Source organism: Salvelinus alpinus, chromosome 2 (assembly GCF_045679555.1).
Source record: "Salvelinus alpinus chromosome 2, SLU_Salpinus.1, whole genome shotgun sequence".
NCBI classification, from domain to species: Eukaryota; Metazoa; Chordata; class Actinopteri; order Salmoniformes; family Salmonidae; genus Salvelinus; species Salvelinus alpinus.
The window spans coordinates 6,861,264-6,877,844 of record NC_092087.1 but is presented as its reverse complement, the minus strand read 5'-3'; the positions used below and the strand labels follow the sequence as shown (position 1 = coordinate 6,877,844).

At 44.8% G+C, this 16,581-nt stretch overlaps 1 protein-coding gene across 3 annotated transcripts in view; it reads right to left on the bottom strand.

Moving 5' to 3' along the window:
- Positions 1 to 16,581, bottom strand: part of LOC139553216 (poly(rC)-binding protein 2-like) — a 174,270-nt gene that overhangs the window by 10,884 nt on the left and 146,805 nt on the right. For 2 of the 3 annotated variants that reach the window (XM_071365290.1, XM_071365310.1), the window contains 3 exons: positions 15,070 to 15,111; positions 13,889 to 13,973; positions 10,029 to 10,084 (listed from right to left, as the gene is read on the bottom strand). In XM_071365290.1, the coding sequence (XP_071221391.1) occupies positions 10,029 to 10,084; positions 13,889 to 13,973; positions 15,070 to 15,111 (183 nt within the window). The remainder of the gene's footprint in view (positions 1 to 10,028; positions 10,085 to 13,888; positions 13,974 to 15,069; positions 15,112 to 16,581) is intronic. The other variant, XM_071365300.1, reaches the window with a different exon arrangement.

The following is a 16,581-nucleotide window of genomic DNA, read 5'->3' as shown; positions in this document are numbered from 1 at the left end:
TTGTTGTCATGTTGTGTTGCTACCATGTTGTTGTCATGTTGTGTTGCTACCATGTTGTTGTCATGTTGTGTTGCTACCGTGTTGTTGTCATGTTTTGTTGCTACCATGTTGTTGTCATGTTGTGTTGCTACCATGTTGTTGTCATGTTGTGTTGCTTCCATGTTGTTGTCATGTTGTGTTTCTACCATGTTGTTGTCATGTTGTGTTGCTACCATGTTGTTGTCATGTTGTGTTGCTACCATGTTGTTGTCATGTTGTGTTGCTACCATGTTGTTGTAATGTTGTGTTGCTACCATGTTGTTGTAATGTTGTGATGCTACCATGTTGTTGTCATGTTGTGTTGCTACCATGTTGTTGTAATGTTGTGCTGCTACCATGTTGTTGTCATGTTGTGTTGCTACCATGTTGTTGTCATGTTGTGTTGCTACCATGCTGTGTTGCTACCATGTTGTGTTGTCATGTTGTGTTGCTACCATGTTGTTGTCATGTTGTGTTGCTACTATGTTGTTGTCATGTTGTGTTGCTACCATGTTGTTGTCATGTTGTGTTGCTACCATGTTGTTGTCATGTTGTGTTGCTACCATGTTGTTGTAATGTTGTGTTACTACCATGTTGTTGTTATGTTGTGTTTCTACCATGTTGTTGTTATGTTGTGTTCCTACCATGTTGTTGTTATGTTGTGTTGCTACCATGTTGTTGTAATGTTGTGTTACTACCATGTTGTTGTTATGTTGTGTTTCTACCATGTTGTTGTCATGTTGTGTTTCTACCATGTTGTTGTCATGTTGTGTTGCTACCATGTTGTTGTCATGTTGTGTTGCTACCATGTTGTTGTCATGTTGTGTTACTACCATGTTGTTGTCATGTTGTGTTGCTACCATGTTGTTGTCATGTTGTGTTGCTACCATGTTGTTGTCATGTTGTGTTGCTACCATGTTGTTGTCATGTTGTGATGCTACCATGTTGTTGTCATGTTGTGTTGCTACCATGTTGTTGTCATGTTGTGTTGCTACCATGTTGTGTTGCTACCATGTTGTTGTCATGTTGTCTTGCTACCATGCTGTGTTGCTACCATGTTGTTGTCATGTTGTGCTGCTACCATGTTGTTGTCATGCTGTGTTGCTACCATGTTGTTGTCATGTTGTGTTGCTACCATGCTGCTCCCATGTTGTGTTGCTACCATGTTATTGTCATGTTGTGCTACTACCATGTTGTTGTCATGTTGTGTTGCTACCATGCTGCTCCCATGTTGTGTTTCTACCATGTTGTTGTCATGTTGTGTTGCTACCATGTTGTTGTCATGTTGTGCTGCTACCATGTTGTTGTCATGTTGCTGCCTTGCTATGTTGTTTTCTTGGGTCTCTCTTTATGTAGTGTTGTGTTGTCTCTCTCGTCATGATGTGTGTTTTGTCCTATATATATTTTTATTTTATTTTATCCCAGCCCCCGTCGCCGCAGGAGATCTTTTGCCTTTTGGTAGGCCGTCAGTGTAAATAAGAATTTGTTCTTAACTGACTTGCCTCGTTAAATAAAGGTTAAATATATATATTTTTTAATAATTGCTAGTCTTGTTTGGAACAATATATCAGAGCTCTCAACTTAAACTACAACAGGTGCTGCAGCCTGACTCATCCTCCTGTCTCTGCTCTGGGATCGTCTAGTGTTCCTGTGGTCTGGGTGTAGTATGGCTTTGCTGTGTCCTGTCTGTGTGTTCTCTGGCCTGGTTAATCTCAGTGACAGCAGAGGGCATAGATAAGGGATCTGTCAAAGACAGCCAAGCCCAGTGTCAGAGATCGGGGCCAGACCTGGGTTCAAGTACTATTCGAAATATTTCAAATACTTGTAGTGTTTGATCTAGTCTAACCGGAGTGATCTAGTCTAACCGGAGTGATCTAGTCTAACTGGAGTGATCTAGTCTAACCGCAGTGATCTAGTCTAACCGGAGTGATCTAGTCTAACCAGAGTGATCTAGTCTAACTGGAGTGATCTAGTCTAACCCGAGTGATCTAGTCTAACCCGAGTGATCTAGTCTAACCCGAGTGATCTAGTCTAACCCGAGTGATCTAGTCTAACCGGAGTGATCTCGTCTAACCGGAGTGATCTCGTCTAACTAGAGTGATCTAGTCTAACTGGAGGGATCTAGTCTAACTGGAGGGATCTAGTCTAACCGGAGTGATCTAGTCTAACCGGAGTGATCTAGTCTAACCGGAGTGATCTAGTCTAACCGGAGTAATCTAGTCTAACCGGAGTGATCTAGTCTAACCGGAGTGATCTAGTCTAACCAGAGTGATCTAGTCTAACCAGAGTGATCTAGTCTAACCAGAGTGATCTAGTCTAACCAGAATGATCTTGTTTAACTTGAGTGATCTAGTTTAACTAGAGTGATCTAGTCTAACTAGAGGGATCTAGTCTAACTAGAGGGATCTAGTCTAACCGGAGTGATCTAGTCTAACCAGAGTAATCTAGTCTAACCGGAGTGATCTAGTCTAACTGGAGTGATCTAGTCTAACCGCAGTGATCTAGTCTAACCGGAGTGATCTAGTCTAACCAGAGTGATCTAGTCTAACTGGAGTGATCTAGTCTAACCCGAGTGATCTAGTCTAACCCGAGTGATCTAGTCTAACCCGAGTGATCTAGTCTAACCGGAGTGATCTAGTCTAACCGGAGTGATCTAGTCTAACTAGAGTGATCTAGTCTAACTGGAGGGATCTAGTCTAACTGGAGGGATCTAGTCTAACTGGAGTGATCTAGTCTAACCGGAGTAATCTAGTCTAACCGGAGTGATCTAGTCTAACTGGAGTGATCTAGTCTAACCGCAGTGATCTAGTCTAACCGGAGTGATCTAGTCTAACCAGAGTGATCTAGTCTAACTGGAGTGATCTAGTCTAACCCGAGTGATCTAGTCTAACCCGAGTGATCTAGTCTAACCCGAGTGATCTAGTCTAACCGGAGTGATCTAGTCTAACCGGAGTGATCTAGTCTAACTAGAGTGATCTAGTCTAACTGGAGGGATCTAGTCTAACTGGAGGGATCTAGTCTAACTGGAGTGATCTAGTCTAACCGGAGTAATCTAGTCTAACCGGAGTGATCTAGTCTAACCAGAGTAATCTAGTCTAAATGGAGTGATTTAGTCTAACCAGAGTGATCTAGTCTAACCAGAGTGATCTAGTCTAACCAGAGTGATCTAGTTTAACTAGAGTGATCTAGTCTAACTAGAGTGATCTAGTCTAACTGGAGGGATCTAGTCTAACTGGAGGGATCTAGTCTAACTGGAGTGATCTAGTCTAACCGGAGTAATCTAGTCTAACCGGAGTGATCTAGTCTAACCGGAGTGATCTAGTCTAACCAGAGTAATCTAGTCTAAATGGAGTGATCTAGTCTAACCAGAGTGATCTAGTCTAACCAGAGTGATCTAGTCTAACCGGAGTGATCTAGTCTAACTAGAGTGATCTAGTCTAACCGGAGTGATCTAGTCTAACCAGAGTGATCTAGTCTAACTAGAGTGATCTAGTCTAACTGGAGTGATCTAGTCTAACCAGAGTGATCTAGTCTAACCGGAGTGATCTAGTCTAACCGGAGTGATCTAGTCGTGATCTAGATCTTTGCACTTTTGCAACTACTCTATTGTTCTCATTGTGCCAGTAAAGCCCAGATATCATCAGTAAAGCCCAGATATTTCACTATTTGAAATGACAAAAAAATGATTTCAAACAGTATTTGAACCCAGGTCTGAGAGGAGTGATCTAGTCTAACCCGAGTGATCTAGTCTAACCCGAGTGATCTAGTCTAACCCGAGTGATCTAGTCTAACCGGAGTGATCTAGTCTAACCGGAGTGATCTAGTCTAACTAGAGTGATCTAGTCTAACTGGAGGGATCTAGTCTAACTGGAGGGATCTAGTCTAACTGGAGTGATCTAGTCTAACCGGAGTAATCTAGTCTAACCGGAGTGATCTAGTCTAACTGGAGTGATCTAGTCTAACCGCAGTGATCTAGTCTAACCGGAGTGATCTAGTCTAACCAGAGTGATCTAGTCTAACTGGAGTGATCTAGTCTAACCCGAGTGATCTAGTCTAACCCGAGTGATCTAGTCTAACCCGAGTGATCTAGTCTAACCGGAGTGATCTAGTCTAACCGGAGTGATCTAGTCTAACTAGAGTGATCTAGTCTAACTGGAGGGATCTAGTCTAACTGGAGGGATCTAGTCTAACTGGAGTGATCTAGTCTAACCGGAGTAATCTAGTCTAACCGGAGTGATCTAGTCTAACCGGAGTGATCTAGTCTAACCAGAGTAATCTAGTCTAAATGGAGTGATCTAGTCTAACCAGAGTGATCTAGTCTAACCAGAGTGATCTAGTCTAACCGGAGTGATCTAGTCTAACTAGAGTGATCTAGTCTAACCGGAGGGATCTAGTCTAACCAGAGTGATCTAGTTTAACTAGAGTGATCTAGTCTAACTAGAGGGATCTAGTCTAACTAGAGGGATCTAGTCTAACCGGAGTGATCTAGTCTAACCAGAGTAATCTAGTCTAACCGGAGTGATCTAGTCTAACCAGAGTGATCTAGTCTAACCGGAGTGATCTAGTCTAACTGGAGTGATCTAGTCTAACCAGAGTGATCTAGTCTAACCAGAGTGATCTAGTCTAACCGGAGTGATCTAGTCTAACTAGAGTGATCTAGTCTAACCGGAGTGATCTAGTCTAACCAGAGTGATCTAGTCTAACTAGAGTGATCTAGTCTAACTGGAGTGATCTAGTCTAACCAGAGTGATCTAGTCTAACCGGAGTGATCTAGTCTAACCGGAGTGATCTAGTCGTGATCTAGATCTTTGCACTTTTGCAACTACTCTATTGTTCTCATTGTGCCAGTAAAGCCCAGATATCATCAGTAAAGCCCAGATATTTCACTATTTGAAATGACAAAAAAATGATTTCAAACAGTATTTGAACCCAGGTCTGAGAGGAAGCTCCGCACAGAGTCAGTGTCATGGGCAGAGGGCCTTTGTGGAGGGGCCCTGATGTCAGGAGTTAGGCCCCTGATCCAGAGAGATCCCTATGTCTCCTTTGTGGAGGGGCCCTGATGTCAGGAGTTAGGTCCCTGATCCAGAGAGATCCCTATGTCTCCTTTGTGGAGGGGCCCTGATGTCAGGAGTTAGGTCCCTGATCCAGAGAGATCCCTATGTCTCCTTTGTGGAGGGGCCCTGATGTCAGGAGTTAGGTCCCTGATCCAGAGAGATCCCTATGTCTCCTTTGTGGAGGGGCCCTGATGTCAGGAGTTAGGTCCCTGATCCAGAGAGATCCCTATGTCTCCTTTGTGGAGGGGCCCTGATGTCAGGAGTTAGGTCCCTGATCCAGAGAGATCCCTATGTCTCCTTTGTGGAGGGGCCCTGATGTCAGGAGTTAGGTCCCTGATCCAGAGAGATCCCTATGTCTCCTTTGTGGAGGGGCCCTGATGTCAGGAGTTAGGTCCCTGATCCAGAGAGATCCCTATGTCTCCTTTGTGGAGGGGCCCTGATGTCAGGAGTTAGGCCCCTGATCCAGAGAGATCCCTATGTCTCTGTGTGTGTGTCTCAAATTACACCCTATTTCCTATGTAGTGCACTACTTTTTTTTTACCAGGACCAATAGAGCTCTGGTCAAAAGTAGTGCACTATATAGGGAATAGGGTTCTATTTGGGATACCGGACTCCCTGTCATGTCTGAGGCCTGAACAGTGATGCAGTGACACCAACATGGACGTGTTGTCAGCTCGGCATGCTGAAGGACAGACCCTCATCTCCTTTTGTTCTCCCCTCACTCGCTCTCCTGTCGTCGCTCTCCTCTCTCTCTCTCTCTCATCTGTCCTGTCTTTCTACCTCTCCTTTCGCTCTCTCCATCTCCCCTATCTCCCCCCTCTCTCTCTCTCTCTCTCTCTCTCTCTCTCTCTCTCTCTCTCTCTCTTTTCGCCACGAGTGACCCGCTCACCCAGTGTCTGACACCCCCTCCATCCTTCTCCCATCCTCCTTCCCTCCTCTCCTCCCTCCTTCCCTCCTCTCCTCTCTCCCCTCCTTTCTCCCACTGTGGTCTATTAATGGCCTGCTGATTATTTGGGGGACTAAGCTAAGTGCCCACAGACAAGTACCAGGTCCAAACTGTCCCCATATGACTGTACAACAGCACAGGACACACACACACATATGACTGTATAGCAGCACAGGACTCAGTTGATCTCATTCTGATGTTAAATAAGTGGAAAACAACTGGGTTATTTTGGGTGGATTCCCTGCTGCAGTTGTAATGTGAAATGACTTATTATGTGGAGCTGGTGGACATTACAGCCCTCACCCCAGGACACACACACACAGCCCCCCCCCCCCCCCCCCCATATAAAGCCCCTCCAGGCCTTTAGGAAATTCTCAGCAGCGCGTGTCTGTCGGGCTTATTCCCTCTCCTCTCCTCTCCTCTCCTCTCCTCTCCTCTCCTCTCCTCTCCTCTCCTCTCCTCTCCTCTCCTCTCCTCTCCTCTCCTCTCCTCTCCTCTCCTCTCCTCTCCTCTCTCTCTCTCTCTCTCTCTCTCTCTCTCTCTCTCTCTCTCTCTCTCTCTCTCTCTCTCTCTCTCTCTCTCTCTCTCTCTCTCTCTCTCTCTCTCTCTCTCTCTCTCTCTCTCTCTCTCTCCCAACTTATTCCTATTGTTCTCCTTCTGATCTAAAGGGTTTTTTGTGGAGAGAAATTGAGTTGCGACCTTATCTAACACGATTAACAACTTTATCCATCAAGGTTTTGACTCATGTTAGAACATTGAATCTTTAATGCAATGAAAGACCACAGAAACACAATGACAGAACGCCAAACAATGGCTGAGCGAGAGAATGTTACCATCCCTCAAATCCTTCTTCTGTTCTTTCGGTTTCTCTCAAAGCGCATTGGAGGAGAGGATCCAAGGTCCCTGTCTCTGACTTCCGACCTACAATGAGCTTTGAGAGGAATTGAGGAAACAAGGACGGCCGAAAGCAAGGGTTTGATAGCTAGAAACGATTTCAGACGCAGACGATATATTAACAACGTGGGACAAAAGTAACGCTGTCTCCTTGTCTATTTAAATATTCAGAGTCTCAATTACAATGACTTGAAACACAGATCTAAATTCCACACCGTTCCTTTCATTTTAGATTGACCTTCATCCTCATCCTCCCTGTCCTGACCTTCATCCTCATCCTCCCTGTCCTGACCTTCATCCTCATCCTCCCTGTCCTGACCTTCATCCTCATCCTCCCTGTCCTGACCTTCATCCTCATCCTCTCTGTCTTGACGTTTATCCTCATCCTCCTTGACGTTTATCCTCATCCTCCCTGTCCTGACCTTCATCCTCATCCTCCCTGTCCTGACGTTTTATCCTCATCCTCCTTGACGTTTATCCTCATCCTCCCTGTCCTGACGTTTATCCTCATCCTCCCTGTCCTGACGTTCATCCTCATCCTCTCTGTCTTGACGTTTATCCTCATCCTCCTTGACGTTTATCCTCATCCTCCCTGTCCTGACGTTTATCCTCATCCTCCCTGTCCTGACGTTCATCCTCATCCTCTCTGTCTTGACGTTTATCCTCATCCTCCTTGACGTTTATCCTCATCCTCCCTGTCTTGACGTTTATCCTCATCCTCCCTCTCATGACGTTTATCCTCATCCTCATCCTCCTTGACGTTTATCCTCATCCTCCCTGTCTTGACGTTTATCCTCATCCTCCCTGTCTTGACGTTTATCCTCATCCTCCCTGTCCTGACGTTCATCCTCATCCTCCCTGTCCTGACGTTTATCCTCATCCTAATCCTCCTTGACGTTTATCCTCATCCTCCCTGTCTTGACGTTTATCCTCATCCTCCCTGTCTTAACGTTTATCCTCATCCTCCCTCTCATGACGTTTATCCTCATCCTCATCCTCCTTGACGTTTATCCTCATCCTCCCTGTCTTGACGTTTATCCTCATCCTCCCTGCCCTGACGTTTATCCTCATCCTCATCCTCCTTGACGTATATCCTCATCCTCATCCTCCTTGATGTTTATCCTCATCCTCCCTGCCCTGACGTTTATCCTCATCCTCCCTGTCTTGACGTTTATCCTCATCCTCCCTGTCTTGACGTTTATCCTCATCCTCTCTGTCTTGATGTTTATCCTCATTCTCTCTGTCTTGACCTTTATCCTCATCCTCCTTGACGTTTATCCTCATCCTCCCTGTCTTGACGTTTATCCTCATCCTCTCTGTCTTGATGTTTATCCTCATTCTCTCTGTCTTGACCTTTATCCTCATCCTCCTTGACGTTTATCCTCATCCTTCTTGTCTTGACGTTTATCCTCATCCTCCTTGACGTTTATCCTCATCCTCTCTACCCTGACGTTTATCCTCATCCTCCTTGATGTTTATCCTCATCCTCCTTGATGTTTATCCTCATCCTCCCTGTCTTGACGTTTATCCTCATCCTCTCTGTCTTGATGTTTATCCTCATCCTCTCTGTCTTGACGTTTATCCTCATCCTCCCTGTCTTGACGTTTATCCTCATCCTCTCTGTCTTGACGTTTATCCTCATCCTCTCTGTCCTGACGTTTATCCTCATCCTCTCTGTCCTGACGTTTATCCTCATCCTCTCTGCCCTGACGTTTATCCTCATCCTCTCTGTCTTGATGTTTATCCTCATCCTCTCTGTCTTGACGTTTATCCTCATCCTCCTTGACGTTTATCCTCATCCTCCCTCTCATGACGTTTATCCTCATCCTCTCTGCCCTGACGTTTATCCTCATCCTCCCTGTCTTGACGTTTATCCTCATCCTCTCTGTCCTGACGTTTATCCTCATCCTCCCTGTCTTGACGTTTCTCCTCATCCTCCCTGTCTTGACGTTTATCCTCATCCTCTCTCTCATGCCGTTTATCCTCATCCTCTCTGTCTTGATGTTTATCCCCATCCTCTCTGTCTTGACGTTTATCCTCATCCTCCTTGACGTTTATCCTCATCCTCCCTGTCTTGACGTTTATCCTCATCCTCCCTGTCTTGACGTTTATCCTCATCCTCCCTGTCTTGATGTCTATCCTCATCCTCTCTGTCCTGACGTTTATCCTCATCCTCTCTGTCCTGACGTTTATCCTCATCCTCCCTGTCTTGACGTTTATCCTCATCCTCCCTGCCCTGGCAGATATCTAGGATGGATGTCTAGGGTAAACGTCAGAACCATGCAGTCCTTCTCTTCTGACATCCAGGGACAGAAATAACAAAGGCCAGCATATCAGGGCTCTTCTCCAGGAGTGTTGGGTGGTGATATCAGTGGCTGCTGGAATTTGTTCGGGAAGCCCCATGCTCTGGCTCTGTCTCATGTCTAAAGTATGTGTCACCCCCCCCCCCCCCCCCCCCCGCACTATGTCCTGCTACTTCCCCCACCTCTAGAGTCTACACTGTCTATGCTGGGCCATGCGGAGTTGGGCTGGGGAGGGGCAGGGGAGAGGCTGGGGGAGGGGCTGGGGAGGGGCTGGGCCTTGCGGAGTTGGGCTGGGGAGGGGCTGGGCTGAACAGGGGAGGGCTGTCCTGGGCTGGGCTGTCCTGGGGAGGGGAGGGCTGGGCTGGGCGGGGCTGTACTGTACTGTGTGGAAAGAGGGCTGTACTGTACTTTGTGGAAAGAGGGCTCAGTTGAAAGCCCTTTGGTTGCTGTATTTACTGCTCTGTTCTGACAGCACAGAGCTTTTAAATGTGACAAGCATCATGACTGGATTTAGTTCAAACTCATAGAACTGAGACATATGGACGGAGAGACATGAAAGAAGGAGGGAGGGAGGGAGGGCAAGAGAGAGACAGAGATAACGAGAGAGAGAGAGAGAGAGGTGACATCGTTACGAAGTCATTTCAACACTCCAAGCCTAGTTTTGCCCGTTGGGTTTAGAGGCAACATTGGAATGAATCAGAGAACAGCTCTGGAATGAGTAGTGGGTGGGTGTCTGACTGAATAATATTGTTCAGGATTGTTATGTGGCAATATTTCTTACATCGCAGCCAAAGTATCGCTAGCTACACTTACGTCATTAGGAATGAGCAGTTCCTGTGATGTGGTCTGGGAATTGGACTCCATTCCTGCTGGGAGAAAAGAGAGGTAAAGTAAACCCTAGGGAATCACACAGTAAAACATGCTGCATTTCACAGTAAAAGCCCAGGTATAACATGGGGAATCACACAGTAAAACATGCTGCATTTCACAGTAAAAGCCCAGGTATAACATGGGGAATCACACAGTAAAACATGCTGCATTTCACAGTAAAAGCCCAGGTATAACATGGGGAATCACACAGTAAAACATGATGCCTTTCACAGTAAAAGCCCAGGTATAACATGGGGAATCACACAGTAAAACATGCTGCATTTCACAGTAAAAGCCCAGGTATAACATGGGGAATCACACAGTAAAACATGATGCCTTTCACAGTAAAAGCCCAGGTATAACATGGGGAATCACACAGTAAAACATGCTGCATTTCACAGTAAAAGCCCAGGTATAACATGGGGAATCACACAGTAAAACATGATGCATTTCACAGTAAAAGCCCAGGTATAACATGGGGAATCACACAGTAAAACATGATGCATTTCACAGTAAAAGCCCAGGTATAACATGGGGAATCACACAGTAAAACATGCTGCATTTCACAGTAAAAGTCCAGGTATAACATGGGGAATCACACAGTAAAACATGCTGCATTTCACAGTAAAAGCCCAGGTATAACATGGGGAATCACACAGTAAAACATGCTGCATTTCACAGTAAAAGCCCAGGTATAACATGGGGAATCACACAGTAAAACATGATGTATTTCACAGTAAAAGCCCAGGTATAACATGGAGAGTCACACAGTAAAACATGATGCATTTCACAGTAAAAGCCCAGGTATAACATGGAGAGTCACACAGTAAAAAACCACTAAATTATAACACCTCACAAACGCTTTATGTTCTGGTGACCAACCTTCTGTTGGATACCGTCACCTCTCTGAAACATGTTCAGTGTAGAAGTGTGAAGAACTGGGTTTGAATCCATATTACGAGTGTTTCTACTCTCCGGTCTCTACTCTCCTGTCTCTACTCTCCTGTCTCTACTCTCCTGTTTCTACTCTCCTGTTTCTACTCTCCTGTCTCTACTCTCCTGTCTCTACTCTCCTGTCTCTACTCTCCTGTCTCTACTCTCCTGTCTCTACTCTCCTGTCTCTACCGTCTCTACTCTCTCTACTCTACTGTTTCTACTCTCCTGTCTCTACTCTCCTGTCTCTACCTGTCTCTACTCTCTCTACTCTACTCTTTCTACTCTACTCTTTCTACTCTACTGTTTCTACTCTCCTGTCTCTACTCTCCTGTCTCTACCGTCTCTACTCTCTCTACTCTCCTGTTTCTACTCTCCTGTCTCTACTCTCTCTACTCTACTGTTTCTACTCTCCTGTCTCTACTCTCCTGTCTCTACCGTCTCTACTCTCTCTACTCTCCTGTCTCTACTCTCCTGTCTCTACCGTCTCTACTCTCTCTACTCTCCTGTCTCTACTCTCCTGTCTCTACTCTCCTGTCTTTACCGTCTCTACTCTCTCTACTCTACTGTTTCTACTCTCCTGTTTCTACTCTCCTGTCTCTACTCTCCTGTCTCTACTCTCCTGTCTCTACTCTCCTGTCTCTACTCTCCTGTCTCTACTCTCCTGTCTCTACCGTCTCTACTCTCTCTACTCTCTCTACTCTCCTGTTTCTACTCTCCTGTCTCTACTCTCCTGTCTCTACTCTCCTGTCTCTACTCTCCTGTCTCTACTATCTCTACTCTCTCTACTCTCCTGTCTCTACTCTCTCTACTCTCTCTACTCTCCTGTTTCTACTCTCCTGTTTCTACTCTCCTGTCTCTACTCTACTCTCTCTACTCTACTGTTTCTACTCTCTCTACTCTCTCTACTCTACTGTTTCTACTCTCTCATCTCAGCAAGGATGTAGAGCTTGGCTTTCTAAACAGTGTTTCTTAATAGACTATAACATTGCCATGACTGATTAACTTTTTATCTACAACTTAATATAATCGCCCCCATCCATAACACAGTGAGAATACTCTCTCCTCTCCTCTTTATTCCTCTCCTCTCCTCTTCCTTTCCTCTCCTCTCCATCTCTGCCTCCTCTCCTCTTCCTTTCCTCTCCTCTCCATCTCTGCCTCCTCTCCTCTTCCTTTCCTCTCCTCTCCATCTCTGCCTCCTCTCCTCTTCCTTTCCTCTCCTCTCCATCTCTGCCTCCTCTCCTCTTTCTGTCTCTCCTCTCCATCTCTGCCTCCTCTCCTTTCTGTCTCTCCTCTCCATCTCTGCCTCCTCTCCTTTCTGTCTCTCCTCTCCATCTCTGCCTCCTCTCCTTTCTGTCTCTCCTCTCCATCTCTGCCCCCTCTCCTCTTTCTTCTCTCTCTTCTCTGTATCTTTCCATCTCCCCTCCTTTCCTCTCATCGCGTCTCCTCTCATGATCATTTCCTCTGCATCTCTCCTCCCCTCTCCCATTTTCTCTCTCACCCTGCTTTAGCAGAAGACAGAATAAGCTATCATTGTGTTCCTATTATGCATTTAAAGCATGTAAATAAACCCCATTATGAATTTAAAGCGTATAAACAAACACATAATTTCAGCACTCTTTCTACAGTGAAGTATTCATTTGTTTAGCCTTCTGTTGAGTCACTAGACTACACAACAAGCTACTGTTTACCCTCCTGTTGAGCCACTAGACTACACACCAAGCTACTGTTTACCCTCCTGTTGAGCCACTAGACTACACAACAAGCTACTGTTTACCCTTCTGTTGAGCCACTAGACTACACAACAAGCTACTGTTTACCCTCCTGTTGAGCCACTAGACTACACACCAAGCTACTGTTTACCCTCCTGTTGAGTCACTAGACTACACAACAAGCTACTGTTTACCCTCCTGTTGAGCCACTAGACTACACACCAAGCTACTGTTTACCCTCCTGTTGAGCCACTAGACTACACAACAAGCTACTGTTTACCCTTCTGTTGAGCCACTAGACTACACAACAAGCTACTGTTTACCCTCCTGTTGAGCCACTAGACTACACACCAAGCTACTGTTTACCCTCCTGTTGAGTCACTAGACTACACAACAAGCTACTGTTTACCCTCCTGTTGCGTCACTAGACTACACACCAAGCTACTGTTTACCCTCCTGTTGAGCCACTAGACTACACAACAAGCTACTGTTTACCCTCCTGTTGAGCCACTAGACTACACAACAAGCTACTGTTTACCCTTCTGTTGAGCCACTAGACTACACACCAAGCTACTGTTTACCCTCCTGTTGAGCCACTAGACTACACACCAAGCTACTGTTTACCCTCCTGTTGAGCCACTAGACTACACAACAAGCTACTGTTTACCCTTCTGTTGAGCCACTAGACTACACACCAAGCTACTGTTTACCCTCTTGTTGAGTCACTAGACTACACACCAAGCTACTGTTTACCCTCCTGTTGAGCCACTAGACTACACACCAAGCTACTGTTTACCCTTCTGTTGAGCCACTAGACTACACACCAAGCTACTGTTTACCCTCCTGTTGAGTCACTAGACTACACAACAAGCTACTGTTTACCCTTCTGTTGAGCCACTAGACTACACAACAAGCTACTGTTTACCCTCCTGTTGAGTCACTAGACTACACAACAATTCATTCCAATAGATCTTTGTTGTGCTTCTCCAGTGCTGGCTGACTGATTCATACGTTCATGAATCATCAGTACATGTGTTTATTATGATGTGGCATGTCTGAATGGAGATCATCTGACGAAGAGCAGGGAAAGAGGAAATACTACTTCCTCATCTATTGACCAAAGAAAACTCATTTTTGTCCCCCCCCCCCCCAACGTACCAGGCATGACAGAGTTGGCTTGCTGCTGGCTCATCTGGGCTGCCAGGCCTTGCTGCTGCATCGACAACTGGTGAAGCTTGGCCAACTGAAACACAGACAGGAGGGAGACAGACAGAGACAGACGGGCAGAGAGAGCGAGAGACAGGAGGACAGATGGGTAGGTAGACAGTCAGACAAACAGACAGACAGACGGGCAGAGAGAGCGAGAGACAGGAGGACAGATGGATAGGTAGACAGTCAGACAAACAGACAGACAGACGGGCAGAGAGAGCGAGAGACAGGAGGACAGATGGATAGGTAGACAGTCAGGCAAACAGACAGACGGGCAGAGAGAGCGAGAGACAGGAGGACAGATGGATTGGTTTTACAGTCAGACAAACAGAATGAAACACAGACAGACAGACAGGAGGGCAAAGAGAGAGACAGAGTGACACACAGTGACACAGAGACAGATGGTTTGGGTAAAATTGTAAGAAATAACACACAGCAGTCATGAATACGATACAGAATTAACCTCGACTAGGAAACCATTTAGAGTCCATAATTAACCTCGACTAGGAAACCATTTAGAGTCCATAATTAACCTCGACGAGGAAACCATTTAGAGTCCAGAATTAACCTCGACTAGGAAACCATTTAGAGTTCATAATTAACCTCGACTAGGAAACCATTTATAGTCCATAATTAACCTCGACGAGGAAACCATTTAGAATCCATAATTAACCTCGACTAGGAAACCATTTAGAGTCCATAATTAACCTCGACGAGGAAACCATTTAGAGTCCATAATTAACCTCGACTAGGAAACCATTTAGAGTCCATAATTAACCTCGACGAGGAAACCATTTAGAGTTCATAATTAACCTCGACGAGGAAACCATTTAGAGTCCATAATTAACCTCGACGAGGAAACCATTTAGAGTCCATAATTAACCTTGACTAGGAAACCATTTAGAGTCCATAATTAACCTCGACTAGGAAACCATTTAGAGTCCATAATTAACCTCGACGAGGAAACCATTTAGAGTCCATAATTAACCTCGACGAGGAAACCATTTAGAGTCCAGAATGAACCTCGACTAGGAAACCATTTAGAGTCCATAATTAACCTCGACTAGGAAACCATTTAGAGTTAATTTACTAATTGCAGCATATTTCACAGCGTGACTTACTGTACATACCTCTGAATGCGGAATGCCATATTGGTTCTGTACAGCGTACATCTGGAAGGAGGAAGAAGAAGACATGTTTCAGTAAAAATGTAATCAACCCCTACTGTCTCCATCATGGTTTACTCCGCCAGATATAGTGGCCATTGAGTCAAAAAAAAAAAAGGCTATTTTTTTAAAAGGGGAGACGTTGGTTTAGAAATAACAGTTCAAATCCACCATCAGCATCAAAGACAAACGGTTCAATGCCACGCTGCTGAGGGAGAAATTGTTGAAATTACACCCAATACAGGAACGTAGAGTTGATGCAGTGGACTGCTGTTCAGGCTAATAGGAGGAAATGGTTTTATGTACCAGGAAGTAAGGATTCAAAGGCAGCTCCTCTACTAAAGGTGAGAAGGACCCCTGAGGCGTTAGATGAGGCTTTACACACGTGTGTGTGTGTGTGTGTGTGTGTGTGTGTGTGTGTGTGTGTGTGTGTGTGTGTGTGTGTGTGTGTGTGTGTGTGTGTGTGTGTGTGTCTCGCTGCTGGGGAAATTACTTTTTTATTTTACCATTTCAGTAACACGTCGTCATGACATGATTATAACCTGTCATTATATGGTCATAACCCCTCATGACATGATTATAACCTGTCATTATATGGTCATAACACCTCATGACATGATTATAACCTGTCATTATATGGTCATAACCCCTCATGACATGATTATAACCTGTCATTATATGGTCATAACACCTCATGACATGATTATAACCTCTCATTATATGGTCATAACCCCTCATGACATGATTATAACCTGTCATTATATGGTCCTAACACCTCATGACATGATTATAACCTGTCATTATATGGTCATGACATGATTATAACCTGTCATTATATGGTCATGACATGATTATAACCTGTCATTATATGGTCGTGACACGATTATAACCTGTCATTATATGGTCATAACACCTCATGACATGATTATAATCTGTCATTATATGGTCATAACACCTCATGACATGATTATAACCTGTCATTATATGGTCATAACACCTCATGACATGATTATAACCTGTCATTATATGGTCATAACACCTCATGACATGATTATAACCTCTCATTATATGGTCATAACCCCTCATGACATGATTATAACCTGTCATTATATGGTCATGACATGATTATAACCTGTCATTATATGGTCCTAACACCTCATGACATGATTATAAGCCGTCATTATATGGTCATGACATGATTATAACCTGTCATTAATATGGTCATAACACCTCATGACATGATTATAACCTGTCATTATATGGTCATAACACCTCATGACATGATTATAACCTGTCATTATATGGTCGTGACACGATTATAACCTGTCATTATATGGTCATAACACCTCATGACATGATTATAACCTGTCATTATATGGTCATAACACCTCATGACACGATCATAACCTGTCATTATATGGTCGTGACACTATGTTACCCCAACCTTCCCCCTTCTCCCCTCCCCCTTTTTTGGTT